This window comes from Leptonychotes weddellii, chromosome 10 (genome assembly GCF_054177405.1).
Source record: "Leptonychotes weddellii isolate Sample4059 chromosome 10, ASM5417740v2, whole genome shotgun sequence".
NCBI classification, from domain to species: Eukaryota; Metazoa; Chordata; class Mammalia; order Carnivora; family Phocidae; genus Leptonychotes; species Leptonychotes weddellii.
In genome coordinates this window covers 10,107,531-10,128,303 of record NC_138378.1, presented here as the reverse complement: position 1 = coordinate 10,128,303, position 20,773 = coordinate 10,107,531, and the positions used below count along the sequence as shown (strand labels likewise).

Below are 20,773 nucleotides of genomic sequence, written 5' to 3'. Positions count from 1 at the left end.
ATTCCTGCAGTGCCCAGGATAGGAGACCGCAAACAGAAATCTTGCATTTCAGACAAGGATAGTACCCTCGAAAAAGGGGCAGACCTTTGGCCTGAGGGGAAGACATGCAGCCCTCGGCCCATACTCCAGCTTGCAGCACTGAGGCCAGGATCCTGGCGCTGAAAGACAGATGCACGGCTACTTCAGGGTCACTCTGTGACTCAACGGGCCGCGGCGAGACTTGAACCCAAGACCCACTGGGGCCTTGCAAACCCACGCTCCGTGGGCGGGGCTCCCAGGGTCGCCTAGGCAACCGGCGTGGGCCACGCCCAAGCCCCGAGCCCCCGAGGCGGGAGGAGGGAGGGAGCGCACGCTGCCGGACGTCTCGCGGGGCTGAGGCCACTTCCCCCAGCACCTCCCCCCGGCTCCGCCCCGCGGAAGTGCTTGCCGACATTTTCGAATGCTGATTGGTTCTCTCACGCGGGGGCGGAGCCCGCGGTAGCGCGGTGCGTACTTCCGGCTGCCGGGTTGACATGAAGAAGCAGCGGCGGCTAGGGCGGCAGTAGCGGCGGGAGTCGAGCCTGGCAGCGGGACTCAGAGCTGAGAGCGCGGCGCGGCCTAGAGCAGCAGGCGGTGCAGTGGGCCCAGGAGGAGGCGCAGCAGCCGCCCTGGCCCGTCATGGAGATGGAAAAGGAGTTCGAGCAGATCGACAAGGCCGGGAGCTGGGCGGCCATTTACCAGGTGGGGTAGCGCGCCGGAGCGCGGCAGGCCCCTAGCTTAGGCCGCGAGAACCTTCCTCTCAGACCCCCGGACCCGGTCCTCCCTCTGGGTCTCACTCTCCGCCTCGGCCGTGCTGCGTGAGGATTCGGTCCGACGGCGGCAGAGACCGGCCTCCTCTCTCTTTGTCCCCCGGGTCGGCCTGCGTCTCTCCGGGGCCTCTCAAACCCCTTTGATTCCCCACCCACCTTATATCCTCCAGCCCGGGTGGCCCCTCAAGCCTGGAGGCCACCGGTCGGTGCTCTCAGCGCGAATCCCTCGCACCCTGACCCCGCCCCCCTGCTTATCCACTCTTTGTCCCCTGGGGTTGATGGAACACCCCCACTACTTCCTTTTCTAGACTGGACCACCTCAGACTCTCTTCCTTTGTCTCCCTGGGGGAAAGGGTTACTCCCCCCTCCCTCCTTCACATTTCCTTTCCCCTCGTCTGAGTGTGTGTCAAGTCCCAAGGATGACAGTCCTCTTCCCCCTTCCTGTTCATTCATTTAGTGAACATGAATTGGCGTGCCTTTTCTATGCTGGGCATGGCGCTGGAAGTAGGGTTTGCAGAACAAGACAGACAAGACCCTATTTCTCGCGGAGCTTAGAGTCGAATAGGGCAGTCAAACCCATGAGCAAATCATTTCAGATTGTTACAAATGCTGTGACGAAAACAAAACACCGTAACGGGGTAGAGTCACTGCCTGGAAGGTGGGCCACCTCAAGGGGGATCAGGGAGGATCTGTCAGAGGAAGAGACTTTTGCACTGTGCGCTGAATGAGGAGCAGCGGCAAGCCCTGAGATGATCAGGCCAAAGCGCTTTTCAGCCAGAAGACCTGCAATACTCACTCTTCTGGGGCCAAAATATTACCCTTTCAGGCAGGAAACAGGGAAGGTTAACGTTTTTTGCCCTCTCTAAAATAGCTTCTTTCCCCAGTGAGCATCTTATCTTTTTTTGCCCTGGCTGAGATAATCGAGTCCTCCCAGTCTTCATCTCCTTGTGGGTTACATGGTTCATGAATAAAAAAGTTAGAAAGGTAGGGTTTCTCACCTATCGGCAGCATCAGATTAACAACACGAAAAGGTCTGCTTTCATAAGCAGCTAAATTCTCTAAAGAAAATACGAGCTTCTGATTAAATGTCATTGCGGGGGTTGTGAGAGGATTAACCAAAACCACACTCGGTATTTTAAATAGGCGATGGACAGAATAGGGAGATTTTTGTTACTTGTGTAAAGGGAGAATGCATTTTATTCTGTTTTCAGCTTATAGTCTCAAAAGGCAAATTGTGAGATCCATCAGCTGGTAGTATTAAAGTCTATTTTGAGCTCCACTTAAAAAGGAAAAAAGCTTTAAGCGGTTCTTTGGTATGCTTGACTAACAAAAGCCTTTTTTTGGCAGGCCTGGCTTCATGTGGATTTGCATCAAACTTATCTGACAGGATTCTTCTTACTAGGACTGTAATGGATATTAACTTCTGATAGGCTAATATTTGTAACCACTGTAATCTGTATAAGTATGCTGAATCAATATATGAAATTTGTATTCTGTCTCATCTCTGAGTTAATTGAATGAATTCCACTAGTAACTTTGAGAATGTGTAGACAAATTTTCTTTTTTTTTTTTTTAAAAGATTTTATTTATTTGACACAGAGAAAGAGATAGCGAGAGCAGGGACACAAGCAGGGGGAGTGGGAGAGGGAGAAGCAGGCTTCCTGCGGAGCAGGGAGCCCGATGTGGGACTCGATCCCAGGACCCTGGGATCATGACCTGAGCCGAAGGCAGACGCCTAACGACTGAGCCACCCAGGCGCCCCTGTAGACAAATTTTCTGCATCAAATCTAATGCAGTAGAGTCTCAAGTGGCTTTAAATGAAAAAATTGTTGTTCGAAGTATTGATTAGAATATACCCCATCACAAGTGTAGATGGCCTCTAGGAAGCATTGGAGAAAATCTTTTGTACTGAAACTAAGCTGGCAACAACAAATTCATATTCTAAAAAGTTCTTGGGGAAAAAAACCCCCACAGTTCTTGGTTGAATTTTATTTCTTACTGTTTTAGGGCAGAGTGGGAAATCCATCACCCAAGCACTGTTAAAACTGTGTTGCACACGCCACCAGCATGAAGCATGTTGGTTTCCCTCATCGTTCTTATGTGTGTCTACCACATTTGAATGCCAGGAGTTAGTCGCATTGCAATGTGTTGAGATTTCCCCAGCTTCTTAGTGGACTGCACATTCCTGGAGGTGGTTTCTTTTTATTTTAGACAATTGTCCACTATAGGCTTTCTCACCTATACTGTACAGATATTTTTCTTTTCTAAAATTGAAATCAGAATCTCCTCTCCTTTTTGAGTTTGAAAGTGGCTCTTTATTGGGCAACTGGGGCATTTTTAAAAATGTAGAGTTCAAATGACCTTGAGTCTAAAGTGGCAAATTTCCCAAAGTGCGTGTCAGTTTACCAAAACCATTGTTTTTCAAGAATTCAAAGAAATGTGTGCATCGTTGGCAGAAAGTAGAAGTAAAAAAATTAATATTTTATAGCATGTCACAGTGAGGGCAGCCTTCTACCAAAGTCATTTTGAGCTTGTGTAGTCTATGGTGATTAGAAAAATAATGTGTAATTTTGGCTTAAAATTTTGTAAATGAGGCAGTGCAGTTATTTCTCACTATACTTCTTTCCTAACTAAAGCAAAAAGATGCAAAAACTTGGAAACAATTGGGAGAAGAACAAAGGGTGAAGTAGACTTTGAATGCCGAGGAATGTGGTGGCTTAGGAAACAAATGTTTCAGGCAAAGATTCTGTGCTATCTCAACTCGATAAAATGAGCATAACTGTGTTTTTAATTATTAATCGCATAGATACTAATCAGCATTTAGATATATAAAGAGTCAGCTTTGATAGCATATGTAGATAGATGGTTTTAAAAATAGTTTTCTGTCATTTAAGCGATTGTGTGCCTGTTTTGAAAAGTGGAAGTAATAGTAGCCTGGAGTTTGAGTTGGTCTGGCTGTCCAGAAGAGGAAAGAGATCGCAGACTCGGGGAAAGGGATTGGTTTTCAGAGCCGGAATGAGAGAGGAGAGGGCTGGAATGAATGAAAATAGCTAATGAGCTGCCCTCCGTTTGTAGTTTAAGGTTTGGGTCAGGTGTTTTGCTGTTTGTCTCATCTCCAGTTCTTTGATTCTCTGACTCTCTGTTCCTATTTTTCAGTGTGAATGATGTGATTGTTTCAGATAAAGGAGTTTGCAACAATAGCTCATGACTTGAAGTCAAGATTTATTCCATTTTAGAGGCAGGCTTTGTAAAGTGGGCCACTCTTCCAATTGACATTTGTTTTTATAGCTGCTTTTATTATGAAATATGATCGAATGCCTGACTGGGTTAAAACCATGTTATAACCATAGTTCACTCAAATTCCTTCCTGCTGTATACAGCTTCCATTGTCACAGTCCAAGCAGATGAATATTAAAATTTCCTAATAATTTTTATATCAATACCATTCTCTTCAGAGAAAAACTGTATTTTGTGCAGGGGAGGAAGATCTATACACTATGACTCACTTAAAGACAAACGGAAATGACATGGAGAGATTGGGAAGTTCTAGTCATCTTGAGTGACCCATTAGATCTAAATGTTCTTCTGTAGCCCTGGTTTGAGTGAACTAAATTTAGGTGTCTGATCACCATTTTGGAAATGGTGGGAAGACCTCTGTAATTGTCTGGACTCAAATTAACTGGGAGCACAAGTAGAAATAGTGGAGGGGAGGACATTTTGCTATGATTATGTCTTTGGCATCCCTGGCATATTTATAGGTATACTTTGGTACTTTTGGAAGTATGTAAACTGTATCAGATGTCTCTCAAAAGTGAACCAGGGAATCATGGTGATGCTGACGATTTTCAGTTACCAGTTGATCAACTTTTGGGCTCCACAGCCTCCTCACTGTGTTTACATTTTAGCATGAATGGCTCCCCCAGACCTATAAAAATACCTGGTATTGAATAATGTAATTGAATGTATAGTGAATTTCATAATAGAAACACATTTTTAAACATGCCCTGTAAGGGTTTTTCAGACTATAAACTGCTGAAATAATTGTGCCTTTTCTTTTTCTCCCCCATCCCCCTTCTTGAGTTGTCTATTTTCTGATCTTTAGTTTGCAGAATCCTTTTGGCAATTTTTGTCCTGTGCCATGGTTTTATTAAGCAGGTACTTTTTTGTAAACCTACCCTTCGAGCCTTGCATATTTTGTGCAAGCTGGTATTCCTCCTTAGTGTTTATGTTAATTTGTTCATTTTTGTTACTTTGTCAGTTTGTTAATTTGTTGGTTAATTTGTCACCAACTAATACTGACAAATAGGCTGGGCGTGTTTCTTCCTACTGCCCATGTTCTGGGGGGAAAATGGGAAGTCTAGCTGGGTCATTGTTTCCAGGACATTATAGTTTGGTACCAGTCATTTGATGTGCATGTTTTGAATATCCATGAATGCTGGGGATAGTCCTTGATTCCCTCTATACCACATGTCATTGATTGGCCACCCTGGCATCCTTTCTACCACTACAGGGGTCTAGGTTCTCAAATCTTCCTTATGAGACACTTGTCATTTTTAGTTCCACACCACAGAAACGAGGGAAACTGGTAACGAATTAATATGGTCCCTTCACAGCTTCTTCACATCTTCCCCCACCCACTGTGTATATTTTTGACATTATCCCTAGAATAATTGTGTTAAAAAACAGACCTGAGACTATCACTCTGTTGAACTACTTCTAGGGCCTTTGTAGTATCTGTAAGGTCCAAACTCCTTAGCACGGCAGCCAGGTTCCAGCCATCCCCTCCCATGTACATTCTATTCTAGCCACACTAGAAGGTACAGTGTCCCCCAACATCATCCTTAGCTTTCACTCTTCTATGTCTTGGCTTAACACTTTGTCCAGGCTGCCTTTCCCACAATCTAGCTTGCGTGTCTCCCAGCTCAAATGTGTGCCTCCTCGCTTTGGATTTTGCTCTCTCCCCTGTGTGTGTGTTTCCAGACAGCTTCATACCTGTCTCATCTAAAGCCCTGCTCTTAAAGGCACTGTTTCTTTCCATCAGGGCCCGTATCCTCTGGAGTCCAAGCTGTTGAGGTCAGCTTTTCCTTCTTTCATTCATCTTGGTGTCCTCTGCACCTGGCACAAAGTGCCTAAGAAATGTTGGGATAAAATTGGTTGGCAGGACTGTGCCAGGCTCTGGCAGTATGAAGACGAACAAGACCTGTTTCCCAGCTCCCATTCTAGGTGGGGAGGGGGTGGTAGAAACAATTAGATTAGCCTGCATTCGTAGTACTGATAGCAGAGGTCACTCTTGGAGAAAATCACCACATTTTAAGGTATGGCCTATTGAGGCAATTTAATACCACCTGCCCTGGTGGCTTGGAGGAAAGGCTTGACTTCTTACCTACTAGAAGCTGAGGCCAGCAGTTTGTTTTATAGGAACTTTACATTTAATAACAAATTTGTACTTGGACTGAGATGAACTTAATAGGAGAATTGGAGGTGCTCTAAGAATTACTGAATTACTCTGTCCTCATCCCTCTTGACGTGTTCTCATGTGCCTTCTGGAAGGGCTTTGCATGTGGTTGGTTTGTAAAATATTTTTTTTTTTAAAGATTTTATTTTATTTATTAGAGAGAGAGAGAGACAGCTAGAGAGGGAACACAAGCAGGGGGAGTGGGAGAGGGAGAAGCAGGCTCCCGGCCGATCAGAGAGCCCGACGTGGGGACCCCAGGACCCCGGGATCATGACCTGAGCCGAAGGCAGATGCTTAACGACTGAGCCACCCAGGCGCCCCTGTAAAATATTTTTGATTATGGTTCTCCATAAAGTAACAACCCTTACAAAGTCTGTGATTCCCCCCACCCCCCAAAGTATAAATGGTAAAGGCAAATGTTTTTTGGTCTTTGATCAGACCACCCTTCGGGCCAGGAGAGTAGTTGAATCTTTTGCTTTCATTTTGGTCCCAGCTCTGTCACTAACTGTGCTAACTTTCTTCTTCAGTCCCTTCCTTTGTAAAAGTGATCCTGGCCTAACTGATCACTGGGTTCACGTCAAGTAATAAAAGTCTGTAATGTACTCACAAAGAGAATTTAATGTTCCCGAAGTCATCCCTGTAAACACTGCAGTGGTTACTCAGTTTTTTGTTTGTTTGTTTTTAAAGATTTTATTTATTTATTTGAGAGAGAGAGAATGAGAGACAGAGAGCATGAGAGGGAGGAGGGTCAGAGGGAGAAGCAGACTCCCTGCCGAGCGGGGAGCCCGATGCGGGACTCGATCCTGGGACTCCAGGATCATGACCTGAGCCAAAGGCAGTCGCTTAACCAACTGAGCCACCCAGGCGCCCGGTTACTCAGTTTTGTAAGGTGTGGGTGTTGGTTGGTGAGTACAGTTAGGCTCAAAAATGTATACGAGTCATCTGTGAGTATAGTTAACGATTCAAAAGAATTGAGTCTTTTTTTCCACAAGAAGTATTAAACATTTTTAATCAGTAGGGTTCATGTGATTTAGTAATGTGAGAAAATGAGTAGCACTGACATATGCAATATGCTTGCAGTTTTTCTCTAAGTAGCAGTTGGGTGGTTTTTCCTGTAAAAGGTAGAGGAACTGATTCTTGAGAATTTACGAAAGATTCAACCCCAGCTAGGTACCCGAAGGGTAGCTGCCCTTTATGATGTAATTTTAGAAAGAAACCTACATCTGGTCTAAACTTCATTTGAATAGTATGATAGTTTACACAGCTGCCATGTTTGAGAAGAAAGTACCTAAGTCTCCAGCATTTTAGAAATAATACTTTGTAGAAGTGGACTTCATAGTTCACTGGCTACTGCCCTTTTAGCTAGGCAGCGTGACATAATCACGGGTATCTTACTAACAATTTATAAATTTTGAATGTCTGAAAACTGGAAACAAGACCATTTCACTTGGAAGACTTTTTTCTGCTGTAATAAATAGCCAAAGAAAAGTCTAGTCCCCCATATCCATTGATGGGATGTGGTACGAGTCACACTGCAGACGAAATAACAACTATTAATAAATGATTTTTGGTCTTTTAAAAAAAAATGTGACATCAGTTTGCAGTTCTGAATGCTTATGATTCTAGTGAGGCAGTTTGTTTTCCACGTCGCCCATTGCTTCCTACTCTGAATCTGGTACTGTGCTGGGAAATTCAGGTTCCTGATTGAGGGGTTACCACTTGTTGAAGTAAAGCTTTGGGCCCAAGTGGACTTGTGTCCTAGGGTCCTTCTCTCTTACTTGCAGAGACTTCCCAAAGACTGAGTGGGGCATGTTTTCTTTTACAGATGAAGAAGGAAAAACCTCGGCTGTGTTTGTGGCTTTTGTGGGCAAGCGACACCACTTGCAAAGATAAGATGAGCATAGCAAAACTAGGTTTCCAAAATTGTGTTTTTTAAATGTATTAGTTAGTGATTGGAGAAGGAAAAAGTCTTCCTGATCTGTTATTCTCATGAAATGTTTTTCCCCTGACTCTTTTTTCTTACTTAATGGGCTTCTTACTGGTGCATCTCTTCCTTTTGAGAAATCTCATTTTAAAATTGCCACACTAAGTTTCACTGAACAGCTTTGCTAGTTTTTATTCTGATGAGTACTGATTACTCAGAAAATTATACACTATGGTGAATTGCTTACAGGAAAGCGAACATCAAGTAATTATTCCAAATAGTTGGAGTTCTCTTAAGAACAAGAGGTTACTTAAAAATGCCTGTGGATGAAATCACTTCTGAATATAACTTCACTCAAGAGAACAAATAGGCAAGCTGCATTTAGCGTAATGTGGTAAATGAGCTTTAAATTCCCTTGATGGTTAAACATTTGTCACTGTTATATTTATCTCTTTTAGATTTTGTCCTGCTTCATTATTCAAATAGGGCTTAGTTTGCTTCTGCAAGGGCTAAGGAAAGAAATGCCTTCACTAGGTCATAAATACTCGTGCAGCTCACTTTTGCAGGGAGAGAAGGTGCCTCTAAGAAGATACTTCATGGTCTTCTTTGGGGGGGAGGGTATTTTGTTTTGTGTTTCTTTGTTGTTGTTCTGCTTTGTTTTTCCTCTGATTGGGACTGTATTTTACAGTGTCTTAGAGTCAGGAGCATCTAGGAGCATCGCTGTTACTGTTCTCCATGACCTGGATACCACCTCCCTGTTGCCAGGGTCTTTTGGGTCATCCTCCTCCGGGGTGGGGTGAGAGGGTGCAGTGGAATGGTGCAAGGTCAGGAGGTTGCATTAAGCCACATCAGGTTTACCGGCTCAAAGCCACATTTCTGGAGCAGTCCCCCATGCACCCGGTGATTTAGCTACGGTAGGGTAGCTGGTCACGTCTTTTGAACAGTCCTTGAGAATCCACATCCCTGTGATTCTGGGTTTTAACGGATCCTTTATGTACCCATGATGGTACCATTTCTAGCAAAGTATATTAAATATTCCTTCACATTCCCACTAACAGTTTTTCTTAGCATACCCTGCAAATAACTAGTGTCGTAAGCGGTATTTGATTTTATCTGTTCTTGCCGCAGCACCCAGGTCTGCTGCTTTCCCTTATTTTTTCTGCCTGCCAGGAAGAATGCTTCTGAGCGTTTGAGTGAGGACAGTATTGAGCGCACAGAGGTCGTTGGCAGGTTCTACCACACCTTTCCTTAACCACTTGTTTCTGTCTTTTGTGAGCTTGTGTTCTCTCCAGAAGACTCACAAAACATATTCATCATGCGGAGAGAATCACTGTAAAAGTTTAACAAACCTAGTTGTTTTTTTGTTGTGGTTTTTTTTTTTTTTTTTTAATGAACGTGTATTTGTCAACTGAGCTTCCTTTTGCAACTTGCTCCATTATTTGATGACAAGAAACTTTTGTGTTTCCCAACAGACTTTGTTTGCTGGAAGATGTTCTTGTTGAAAGTAGGAAATAAATGGTTTTAGGAGATGGAGGCAAGCTTCGGTTTGAAGTAGGAGTCTAGCGTGTCCCTAGTTCTTGGTGTGAAGTGCAGCTGGAGATGGGTGTGGTCCGTCCTCTAAAATTTCCTATCTTCAGCTTGAGGAGGTGGTTACCATTCTAACCACTTAAGAACTGCACGGTACATGCTGTTTTATTTACAGGGCAAAACTTAGCTCTAAATGTTCCCCTCGTACTTGTCTTCAAATTAATAAATGTCATTTTGGGGGGATGTTTACATGTCAGGTCTGTTTTAGAAGGAAGAAAAGATACAGCTGAAGTTAAAGGCATAAATTGGCGTCACACCCTTAGTTTTGTAAATGCCTTCCTTTAATGTTGATTTTTGTAGGTTGATCATAAGGAAGTGATAAGTGTGTTAGGTTATTTGTGGTTTGAGCTAATTTTAGTCTCCTGTTCACAGCTTGCTTTATATCCTTTGACATTAAAACATGCTTTCTAGAAAGACAGATTTCGAATGTAGGACACAATCTATATTCTCAAGTGGCCTGCATTTCACAAAACACTTTTTCAGTACTTTGGAAGTTGGATAGTTGAAGCATAGTAACATTCTTTTAAAATCATTAATTCCTTTGCTTAGTGACCTCTCTACTTTTCCAGTGAGTGAATTAGATTCTTTCATAGAGGTTTGGAACTCTTGCTCCAAGCTGGTGGCTAAAAGGGCACAGTTAATATTAGAGGATTTTTAAAAGTGCATGATTGACCCTGAGATGTACTATTGAAGCGAGGCTTTGGTTGGCTGTGTATCAGAAACCTTCCCCACCCTGTGCCCTCGGTCGATAGGGCCTTTTGCTCCCAAGGGCTGGGCCTTAAATCTGTCCCCAGTTAAGTTCACATAGGACAATTGTGTTTCCAAGCTTTAGTCCCAGGCTGCCCTGCTACCACCCTTAACCAACCACCCTGAACAGACCTCTCCCCAGGGATCTGTGAGGTAATGGAAAAAGACGGCTGGGTTTGGGCTCTCGGTTGGCCTTCGACTGTTGTGGGACCTTGAAAGAGCTACATGCAGGATGTGTAAAATGTGGTGATTAGACGAGATCGCCTTACAGCATGACTCGAAGCTAACATTCTACAACTGCAGAGTCGCACGAGGAGCCAGGAGAATAGGGCAACTTTTCTGGAAAACTTGGGGCTTCGTGTCCTACTCTTTCTGGATTTGGTAGCTTTATATGTTATGTGATTCCCCCTTATCTAAAAGTGAGATGGGGGGCGCTTGGGTGGCTCAGTCGTTAAGCGTCTGCCTTCGGCTCAGGTCATGATCCCAGGGTTCTGGGATCGTGTCCCATATCGGGCTCCTTGCTCGGCAGGAAGCCTGCTTCTCCCTCTCCCACTCCCCCTGCTTGTGTTCCTGCTCTCGCTATCTCTCTCTCTGTCAAATAAATAAATAAATAATTTTAAAAAAATAAAAAAAATAAAAGTGAGATGGATCTTTATTCAACTTAAAACTTTAAAAATCCGTTATTATGTCCTTAAAAATAATTACAATGCCCAGTGAGAGCGTAAATCAGATTATTTTATAAAGTTACTGCATACCACATTGATGAATGTCAATGTCGTTTCCTTAGAAACTTTCCTTAGAAATGCTTTTTATGTCTAAAAAGGATTATTGGGTTTTGTAATTGGACTAGTACCTCCCATTCAAGGGAGAAATGCACAGTCTGATCCATGTTCTACCCTCATTCGTAATAGAACCCATTAAACAGCTAACATTTATTGAGTTCTGTTTCTGTGCTCCAGGCGCTGTGCAAAGTGCTTTACATGCACTACTGTGTATTATGCATCATAAATTGGTCTTTAATAAGCAGGAAATGTTGTAGGAGGACAATTAGGTGTCAGAGCCTTGATGTTCTTCTCTGCTTGAGATCTCCTGTGTCCTGAATCCAACTTGACAGCAGCATTGTGGCCATGCTCACGCCGGTGCACAGCTGCAAAGAGAGACAAGAATTGTGCGAAGTCTCCTAATTTATTAGGACATAGAGAGTTTGTAGATTGAGACCTTTACCCAGTTTTCTGTCCTCTACCCTAGAGGTCAAACTGGCCACCCGCAGTCCTATTTTGCAGGGTCCACACAGTGTTTTTGTTTGTTTGTTTTTGTTTTTTAAGAAGAGTTTAAGTTTTTGTCATTGTTTCTGAATCAGGAGAAGTGACATACAAATCTGGATTTCTGGTCTTCTCTTGAAAAGTCTGAGGACTATCCTGTCTGAGCCTACCTTGGCAATGGTCTGCTAGGCTGAGGGGCACCACTCCTGCTGGATGGACACGTGTGTGTTCTTCAGTTTAGCACAGCTCCACGGCGGGTCACGCTGCCCTCCCTTACACGAACCATCCAGCCCTTGGATGCTCTTGAGTTTGCAGCTTCTAGTCTAGGTTGGGTTTTTTTTTCTTGGCATTTGATACTAGTATTAGAATGAAGATGATTTAAAAAAGATGTTTAGCCTTGCTAAGTAGCTGGTATACTGTCATTAGGGAAGATCAAAGCGAGGGAAGACTAGCCAGAGATAAAGTTTGGTGGCTAGTGTGAAAACGCCTAGGAGAGTGCCCTTGACATTAAAATCCAGGATGAAATCTTGAACCAGATGCTTCTTCCTGCCCTTCCCCCTTTCCCTCTTCATCTTTAGCCCCCTTCTGCTATTTTGAGGAAGTTGGAAGCTGCCACCAATTTTTTCCACCTTGGGCGCCTGAATGTAAGTGTATTTTTGTCCCATGTTCAGCTATTTCCACGAACTATTTTTGATGACCAACATGGAAATTAAATTGGGACTTGATAAAAAGAATGAGTTGCCCAAATATGCTTGCATTGAGAAACCAAAGAAGTACTGTTTTTAATGACTCGTTTTGTGACTTGGTTAGGGATGATACCATTTGTCATGTGTGTCTGAACTCATGATTAGATGGCTTCTCTACCTTACTCTGTCAAGGAATGAAATAAATGGTAGCCATGAAACAAGTAAAATAAATATACAGGTTATAAAGAATGTGTGTTGTTAAGGTCTCTATCCCTGTTCAGGAGCAGAAGGACATGTTATATTGTAGGTCATTCTTTTCCTTTGATCCTTCTTGCATCTGTTATTCCATAGAGGTATGTTGTATATGACAAATGAGAACAAACAATAGACAGGGAAGATTCTTTGCCATTATTAGACAGTCAAGGTCTTTGTTCCAAGTTTTGTACCTTTCCCCCCAAAGCTGAATCCCAAAAGGGGATCCCAAAACCAGCTCAGCGTTTTAGTACCCCTAAATCATGTGACGGGATGGCATTAGCCATTTTATACTTTTTTTGTATATGTGAAATGAAAATCAACCTAAAGACCAGTTTCTCAATGAAGCTTTTCATCCACCCTCATTTCCTCTCTGTTCTAGATTGTAAGCTTCTTGCAGGCAGAGTCCATTCATTCAGTCACTCAACAAATACATGAACAGCTCCTGGGTGCTAGGGCCTCACTAGACAGTGAGGGTAAGTGGTGAACAAGACACACTTGGTCCTCACCCTTAGAAGCTTCATAGTCCAGCCAGCAAAGGGGCTGAATGGAGACAGTCCCAGTTCAGAGTGGTAAAAACTGTCACAGGCCTGGGCCCAGGGCATACTCAGAAGTAGTTAATTGGCATTGAGAGCAGGAAAAACAGATGGAGGCGCTGTCAGGTAAGGATAGCCTATAAAAGTAATGTCTAAGTGGAGATTCCAAGAGCAAGCAGCCGTGAGCCCCGTCTGTTCTCCAGACCCCTAATCTGGGCATGCTCCTCCTTGCCCTTCATATTAAGTGTCACGTTACCTGTGTTTGAAAGCATGGGAACATACTTAACTTTCTTTCTCTTCAGTTTTAACCCTTCTTCCATCCCCATACAATGCACACAATTCATGTGCATTGTATACCCTCCCATATATAGTTTCTTTCTCCCTTCTTTTCTGTTTCCTGTGCCATTACGTCTTACCTTGACTGCGCTAATGGCCTCTGAACCCTTCTAGTAGGATGGCATAGTGGAGGTTACATCATGGCATTGACCATGCCCCCATGCAGCGGGGTCGTCTGTGTAGATGTCTTCAGGAGGAGGTCTGTGTGCCATCAGCTTACAGCCCGAGAGCGTCCACAGTGTGCTGCACTTAGTAGGCAAGTAAATGCAGTACTCACTGCAGTGATTGGTAACTTTGGTGTAAAGAGTTGATGCAGATCTGCTTCAGTCTGTACAACTAGCAGAGTTATTATATATTTTAATAGGCCAAATACTTGAAGTCTAAGCCTGACTCGCTAAGAGTAAATTGGAAGTATGTGGTCAGACCCCTGATTTGCAGCTGACACTATGAGAATGAAGGTCTCAGTTATTCATTGTGAATTTTAAAGGGTATTTTTAATGATGCTGGCTGACTTACCCCATTATGTGGTCTGTTTATTAGCAGTTTTTGGTACACAGATGGCTTTGAGTGATTCTTTCAAGTCAAGTACCTTATAAAATAACTTAAATTTGCTGATAATTATCCTACTTTTAAATGGCTTTGTAATAGGATTTAATTTTTAGGCATTTAAACACTTTGGATATGATTACAAATTCTGAGACTATGATTGCTTAAGTTTAGACACAAAAATGTTCATCTGAGAAATTCTGAGGGATTTACTGGTTACTGCCTGTTTCTCATTCACGTGCTTACTATGCCTTCCTTGCCGTATAGAAGGGGTCAAAATTGGTATCTGCAAACCCTCTTCCCTTTTCCCTTCTTCTAATTCTAGCTGTGAAGTTTACGTGCAGAATTTGTCCTGCATGTGATAAAAAATAGTCATTGATTACTAATTAAATATTTGAAAAGGAGAGTTTTCTTTACCAATAGATGACTAAGTAGAAAAAAAGACATTTTGACTATTTCTCCTTTAATGGTGAGTGGGATGATTAAGCATGTGCATGCATGGCCGTGTGTGCATGTGCGCGCTCGTGTGTGTGTGTGTGTGTGTGTGTGTGTGTGTGCGTGTTCTGGTTTTATTTTGAAATCATATCCATGTCTGTAGAACATAGCAGAAGTAGATGTATGGAGTAGAAAAAGAACAGTTCACAAGCCTCTCAACAGAATCCCTAAAACATAGCCATCAAATGGACAAAATATTGCAGGGAGTGGCAGGGGAGGTACCATTTTTAAGGTGAAAGTGAATAAGAAATAATTATAAAAAGGCACTCTTTATAGAAGTCCAGACTCTGGATAAGACCGCTGGTTCATTTATTTGCTAAGGAAAGTGAAAACACTTGGGGTTGGAGGGGAGATGTAGGGGGTGTGTGTATCTTAATCATAGGAGTTGGTCAAGCTTTCCTCCTAGTCAATACATTGCCATATTGGAGAAGTGTTTAATTACTTGCCCCCCCCACAGTTTAATTACTTCATTTACCGGACTCACAACAGGGTCTTCTGTTGCAAGGCTGCTGTCGCCCCTGGGCCATGTCAGTGTTCATTTGGGCAGGCCGCCCAGCATCCCCACCTCATCCCTGGAAATTCCATGTCCCTCTCTTTTTGCTACCTCCCTCCCGTAGGCAGGCCTTGGTGCTTGCGATCTCCTCTCCCTTAGACATCTCAGACTCAGATCCTGTGCTCTGCAATCTCAGCATCCTGTGCTTCCACACTCCCCTCACTCAGTTACTTCCCCATTTCTGGGTTTTCTCCTCATCCAGATTTCCCAGCCCCAAGTCCTCTCTCCCCTTCTTACACAGTGGTCATGACTCTTGAAATGCTGTCTTGCCAACATTCCTAGCCCTTTTGCCCATCTGCCCGCTCTCGGCTTACATGACCAGCTCTAGCCCTGGACCAGCCTTTCTCTCCCCGCGCCCAGGCCCCTAAGTGTTAAGGGAAGAAAATCTTCTAAGTGGAGAGAATCTCCCAGTCTTGCAAGGTGAGCCACTAGAAATCCAGTCTTCAGCCTAGGTCTGTCTCTCCCCAACCCCTGGCTGTCAGATCTGAAACTCAGCTGCCATCCTTCCTACCTCATTTCTCTCACAAGAAGGGACCCTTCGTTCCCATCTGAGGCAACCCTTAGGTCTGTGCTCTTGACCCCTGCCCGTCTCACCTGTTCAAGGCATCTTGCCCTAACAAGTTAGTGACCCTGTAGGCATGTGTCCTTCACCCTCCCTCTCTATTGTCATCTTTCTTGAACCGTTTAACCATTCTCAGGCTTCCTCCAGCTGTGACTCTCCATCCAGCCACTGTTCTTTAGTTTCCTTCTCCAGTTGAAGTGTTTGAAATAAATAGGTCACGGTGTCCATTGTTCACCTTCCAGCCACTTTGGCTCAGGGAAGTTAGACTCCACCCCACCAAGCCACTAAAATAATTCTTGAGAAGGTCACTATTAGTTTCCTTGTTGCTAATCCAGTGGATTTTTTGCATCCTTATCATAGTACCGTTTAACACGGCTGACCTCTGTTTGCTGCTTCAATTTTCTCTAACCCCTGTTTCTTTAACTTGCTCTTTTTTCCTTCTTCTTTCTTTTTATAGCTTCTGTTTCTCTAGCTAGTCCTTGATCTCCCTCTTGGGCTTCTTCTCTGATCCTCTACTGGGGAGGTTCCTCAGGGGTCTCCCCACACTGCCCCTTTTCATCTGACTCTTTGTTTCTTCCGGGGCTGTCTCAGCTATTCGCTCAGGAAGTAGTAATGGCCCTTGAATTCAGAGCATGCACGTACACATTCTTGCACTCTGGTGTGGCTTTCAAAACACTTTTAGTTCCTGAAATGGTATGCTCTCTGTCTCTCACAGAGCCTTTACATGTACTGTTTCCTCTGCGTAGAACATTCTACCTTGCTCATTCTAGTTCTTCCTTTCAGTCGCATCTTAGGCATCCTCTTTTAGGAGCTTTCTCTGATTTCCCCTTTCCCCAGATCCAAGTTAGGTGCCTCTTACAGGTCTTCCCATGACCCCCATATTTCCCTTTTCATAGCATGTTGTGTGGTTGTACTGTAATCATATCTACTCTTCTTTAATTGCCTGTTTACCAACCAATTTCCAAGTCATCTGTCAAGTCTTAAAAGAGTCAGGACTGCTTTTGTCTTAGTCATTTGTATCTCTTAGTACCCATTATAGTACCTGGCATGTAGAAAGTGCCCAATAAGTCATTCCTGAATGAATAGATGAGCTGTGCTATTTAGAATGTTCATGAATTGGGGTGCCTGGGTGGCTTAGTTGGTTAAGGGTCTGGCTCTTGACTTGGGCTCAGGGCATGATCTCAGGGTTGTGAGATCGAGTCCCGTGTCGAGCTTCATGCTCACGGGGCAGTCTGCTTGAGATTCTCTCTCTCCCTCCCCCTTATCCTCCCCCCCCCAAAAAAAATCAGGTTCATGAACTGCTTGATAGGGAAGCATCGAGTTTATAGTATTGTGGGAACCATGTGTTACTGACCCACCATCGATTTAGCACACACTTTGTTTTCTCTATATGTTTTATATTAATTTTCTGTGTCTGACATACCCTCCCTCCCCCGGTAAGATTAGAAGCCCCTTCTGAGGGACAACCATGTATAATTCTGGGTGTCTCCCTCAGAGTGCCTTCTATGTCCTCGGATTTAATTTCATTGGGGGGCCTAAACCCAGATATGTTTATGTATACACATACACACATACTACACTTAGTGGAACAAAGTCTCATCTGTTATCTGTCCTTGTCTTCCTCAGCTGGCCCGGTCTCTGTGCCATGCACAGACCATGCCAATCTGGAGGGGCAATTTCCCTGTGGCTTATTAGCTGTTGTGTTCCAGCGTGCTGGCCAAGTATGAGAGACAGCCGTGGTATGAAAGTCTCCCTTGCTCAAACTTCATAGGCTTGGTAGCTGGGACTGACCAATGCTGACAGGAAATAGAGGCATTTATTAAAAGCCAGAGAGTTGTCAACTTGCAGGAAGCAAAGCTCTTGTTAGCATATGATTTTGTGGTTGGTTTGGTGCAACTCTGTACAAGTAAAGAACTAGGCAAGAATGGGGGCTGTGTGCTTGGGTCTCTAAAGTTAGATCCTTTTTCCTAAGTAAATTGCCTTTAGAGTTTCATTTGTTTGGAATTTCCTGAGATTTGGATCTTGCCAGAAAGTTCAGAGCAAAAAAAATTCTGGGCAGGTGAAGCATTTGCATCTGAAACGAAGTCATTGTTTTTGTTTTTCACTTTTTTCTTAACATATTATCTTTGGTTCAGCCCTGAAGATTATTCTATTATTTGTGGATCTTTACCTTTCGCTCTTCTTCTGGATCTTATGAAATAAGTGGTATTATTTGAATGGAGAAGAGGAGGAGAGGAATAAAAATAAATGTGAAAGCCTTGTTTCTTGCCTGGGCAAGCTCGGCTTTATAGCTTGGAGCGGAATGACACATCTAGTCTGGTGAAGAAGGGATACTTAGGGTTGGTTTGGCTTCTTACTGTATTTGATTTTTTTTAGGGTTTTCTTTTAAACTGGAATTTTTATGTGAATGTAATCGAATTTAGAATAGAAGCACTTTTATAATTTGCAGAGCACTTTTTGCAGAGCACCGATTTTAAAAGTGTCATTATGGTAAACGACTTGGGGTGAGGATTGTTCTTCAAGTGAACTGAGAGCCCCCCTCACCCACCCCCGCGTGATTAAATGGTTGTAGAGCAGACCTCTGACCCGAAGGGAATCCTGCTCTTCCTGGTCCAGCGGCCTTTCCTCCAGATGTGTTACTTTCCTGGAGCCCCAGGATGGCCTTTCATCAGAGTAACTGAGTCTAAACGGAATAGAGATTTCCTATTAGATTATAGCACTTGCCTGCCTTCATTCTGCTTATGTCAATTAGAGCAGCAGATCTGAATTCTCCATGTTAGCTACTGAGTTAGTTAGTTTGTTTTTAAGTAATCTCTACACCCAGCATGGGGCTTGACCCTGAGATCAAGAGTTCCCATGCTCTACCGACTGAGCCAGCCAGTTGCCCCTATTTACCGAGATTTTTAAACCTAAAAATGCCTGTAAACAAGGTTGAAGGGTCAGAGGTAGAACAGTTAAGAACAGAGTAGAAACAGCTTTAAAGACAGGGTTGTTGGTAGGAGTCTTATAAAACGTGTAGAAGATTGTGTGGGAAGCAATAAGCATTTGTGTTCCAGTGTGTTGGGTTTAAGCATACTTGTTCAGTCCCCATGTTGCAGTCTGTGTGTCACTGGGTCCCCACCCACAATCGTACTCTTTGTTTTATTTTCCCCCTTCTTTGCTTCCCCTCCTCACCCCCCCCCCCCCCGGCTACCCCAACCACCACTAGCAATTACCGACATGTTGGATCTTGAGGCTGCTTCCCTATAAGGATACAGGGCATGTGGTGTTGGCTATAGACATGGTAACCAAACTCTGTGGGTTTGCTCCTGTGTACCTCGTGACGTTTGACTGCCTGCAAACTAGCAATAAACTGCCTCTTGTGTCTGATCCATCTGTTGTTGCTCGCTGCCTGTGCATTTAGGGTGCATTGAGGAGGATGGATGATAGAAGCAAGCACAGGCTCAAGCACGTTGGGAGGGGTGTTAATAAACAGCCGGCAAACTAGCTACAATATGTCTGTGGACTAGAACAGGGTCAGTTTGTGGCAAAATTTTGTGTTCATGAGTTTTGCTTCTTTTAATACCCCCATATAGTCCTTTTTAAATCGACAGGCCTGGATAAAAGCCATAGCCAGTCTTCCGTGTCATGGAGGACCTCAACATTTATTACCATCCAAAGCATCCCCTTAAATCCTATTTGGGTCAGTTCACAGGAACTATGTTCAGATGGATGTTTCTGTCTGGCATAGAGTCAAAATGGTAACCAAGCATGAAAGTACAGACAGTCCCTAATACACAAATGTGTCTGCTTCAAAAGTTTGGAAGTTGGTTGTCTGGCACTTTGAACATAGTTTTCTATAGAATCAGTGTTATAAATAGTGATTAAGTTCCAAGCTCACCCATGGAACCGTTTTAATCAGTACACCTGAAATATTCCTGTTAATATAATAGGTACTGTCCCCCTAGAATTAGTGTATGTGATAATGATTAGTGTTACACAATAATAGTGATTTTACAAATAAGAACCATTCCGGATTCCATCTAGGGCGTAATATGTATGTATGTGTATGTGGGGAGGGCGGGTATGGGTATGGATTAATATCTCCCTTCCCGTGCGACACTGGCACTCAACGTGATTTTGCTCCTCGCTTCCATGTAAGTATGGACTCGTGTGGATTTTGGAGGCAGGCTGGATTCAGGGATGCAGGGGGTAGATAAGAGCTGAGAGGAACACAGTTAGGCCAGAGTTTCTGGGGCTGGAGAGCGATGACAGCTTCTAGGGACTCTTCTTGAGCCTGGCTCTCTCTTCCTTACCCCTTTTTTGCTTTTCTCTGGGGTCCGCAGGCATTGGCCTGTTTTTTCCTTGGTTGCCATTTTGTTGCTTCTGAGCAGGGGCTTTGCCTCTGGTCTATAACCAAATACCCTATCCGTCTCCTGCTTTTGGAAGAAATGTATAGTCTTTTTGAGGTTTTCTAAATTAAATGTTGCGGCAGAGTTATCACATGTTATTTTTGCTGTGAGAAATTATAGAATCCCAGATGACTAAACTTTATAAACCAAATGAATTTCAATCTCCTTCTCCTCTATTGTATATCCCATTGCAGAAAATAACAGCTTTTATAATTAACATCGCCTCCCTTGGTTGCAGTTCTGATTTCTGATTCGTTTTCAGAGAAGACCTTTCCATGACAGTCCATGACATGATACGGTGCACTTCCTAGTTACCCCCTCTAAAACTGTCCGCTACAGTATTTCAGAGACCAAGATGTCTTCTGCCAGGAGAGAGGCTAAACCTTAGGGTAGGTCTTGACTGTGGTCTCTTACGGCAGGTCTTGACTGTGGTCTCTTACAGCCTGACTCCTGTTTCACATGGTACAAAGATAGTCTGTCTTTTTGGGCAAGGACCGGCAGCACCAGGCAGTCTAGCAGACGGGACCTGGGAGGGCTGAATGGCGCAGCAGGGCCTGGCCCCGGCAGTGTTGGGGGAAAGCGTCTGCTCCAGGCCTCTCCTCTCCTGCAGATACTACATCCCTCTCCCCGAACACACAGTTCAACCTGTACCT

At 43.8% G+C, this 20,773-nt stretch overlaps 1 protein-coding gene across 2 annotated transcripts in view; it reads left to right on the top strand.

Annotated features, from left to right (window-relative positions):
* Positions 1-491: 491 nt before the first annotated feature.
* PTPN1 (protein tyrosine phosphatase non-receptor type 1) overlaps positions 492-20,773 on the top strand; it is a 66,125-nt gene continuing 45,843 nt past the window's right edge. For both annotated transcript variants that reach the window (XM_081832597.1, XM_081832596.1), the window contains exon 1: positions 492-720. Coding sequence is in view for 1 of the 2 variants with exons in the window: in XM_081832596.1 (XP_081688722.1) it covers positions 658-720 (63 nt within the window). In the remaining variant the exon portion in view is untranslated. The remainder of the gene's footprint in view (positions 721-20,773) is intronic.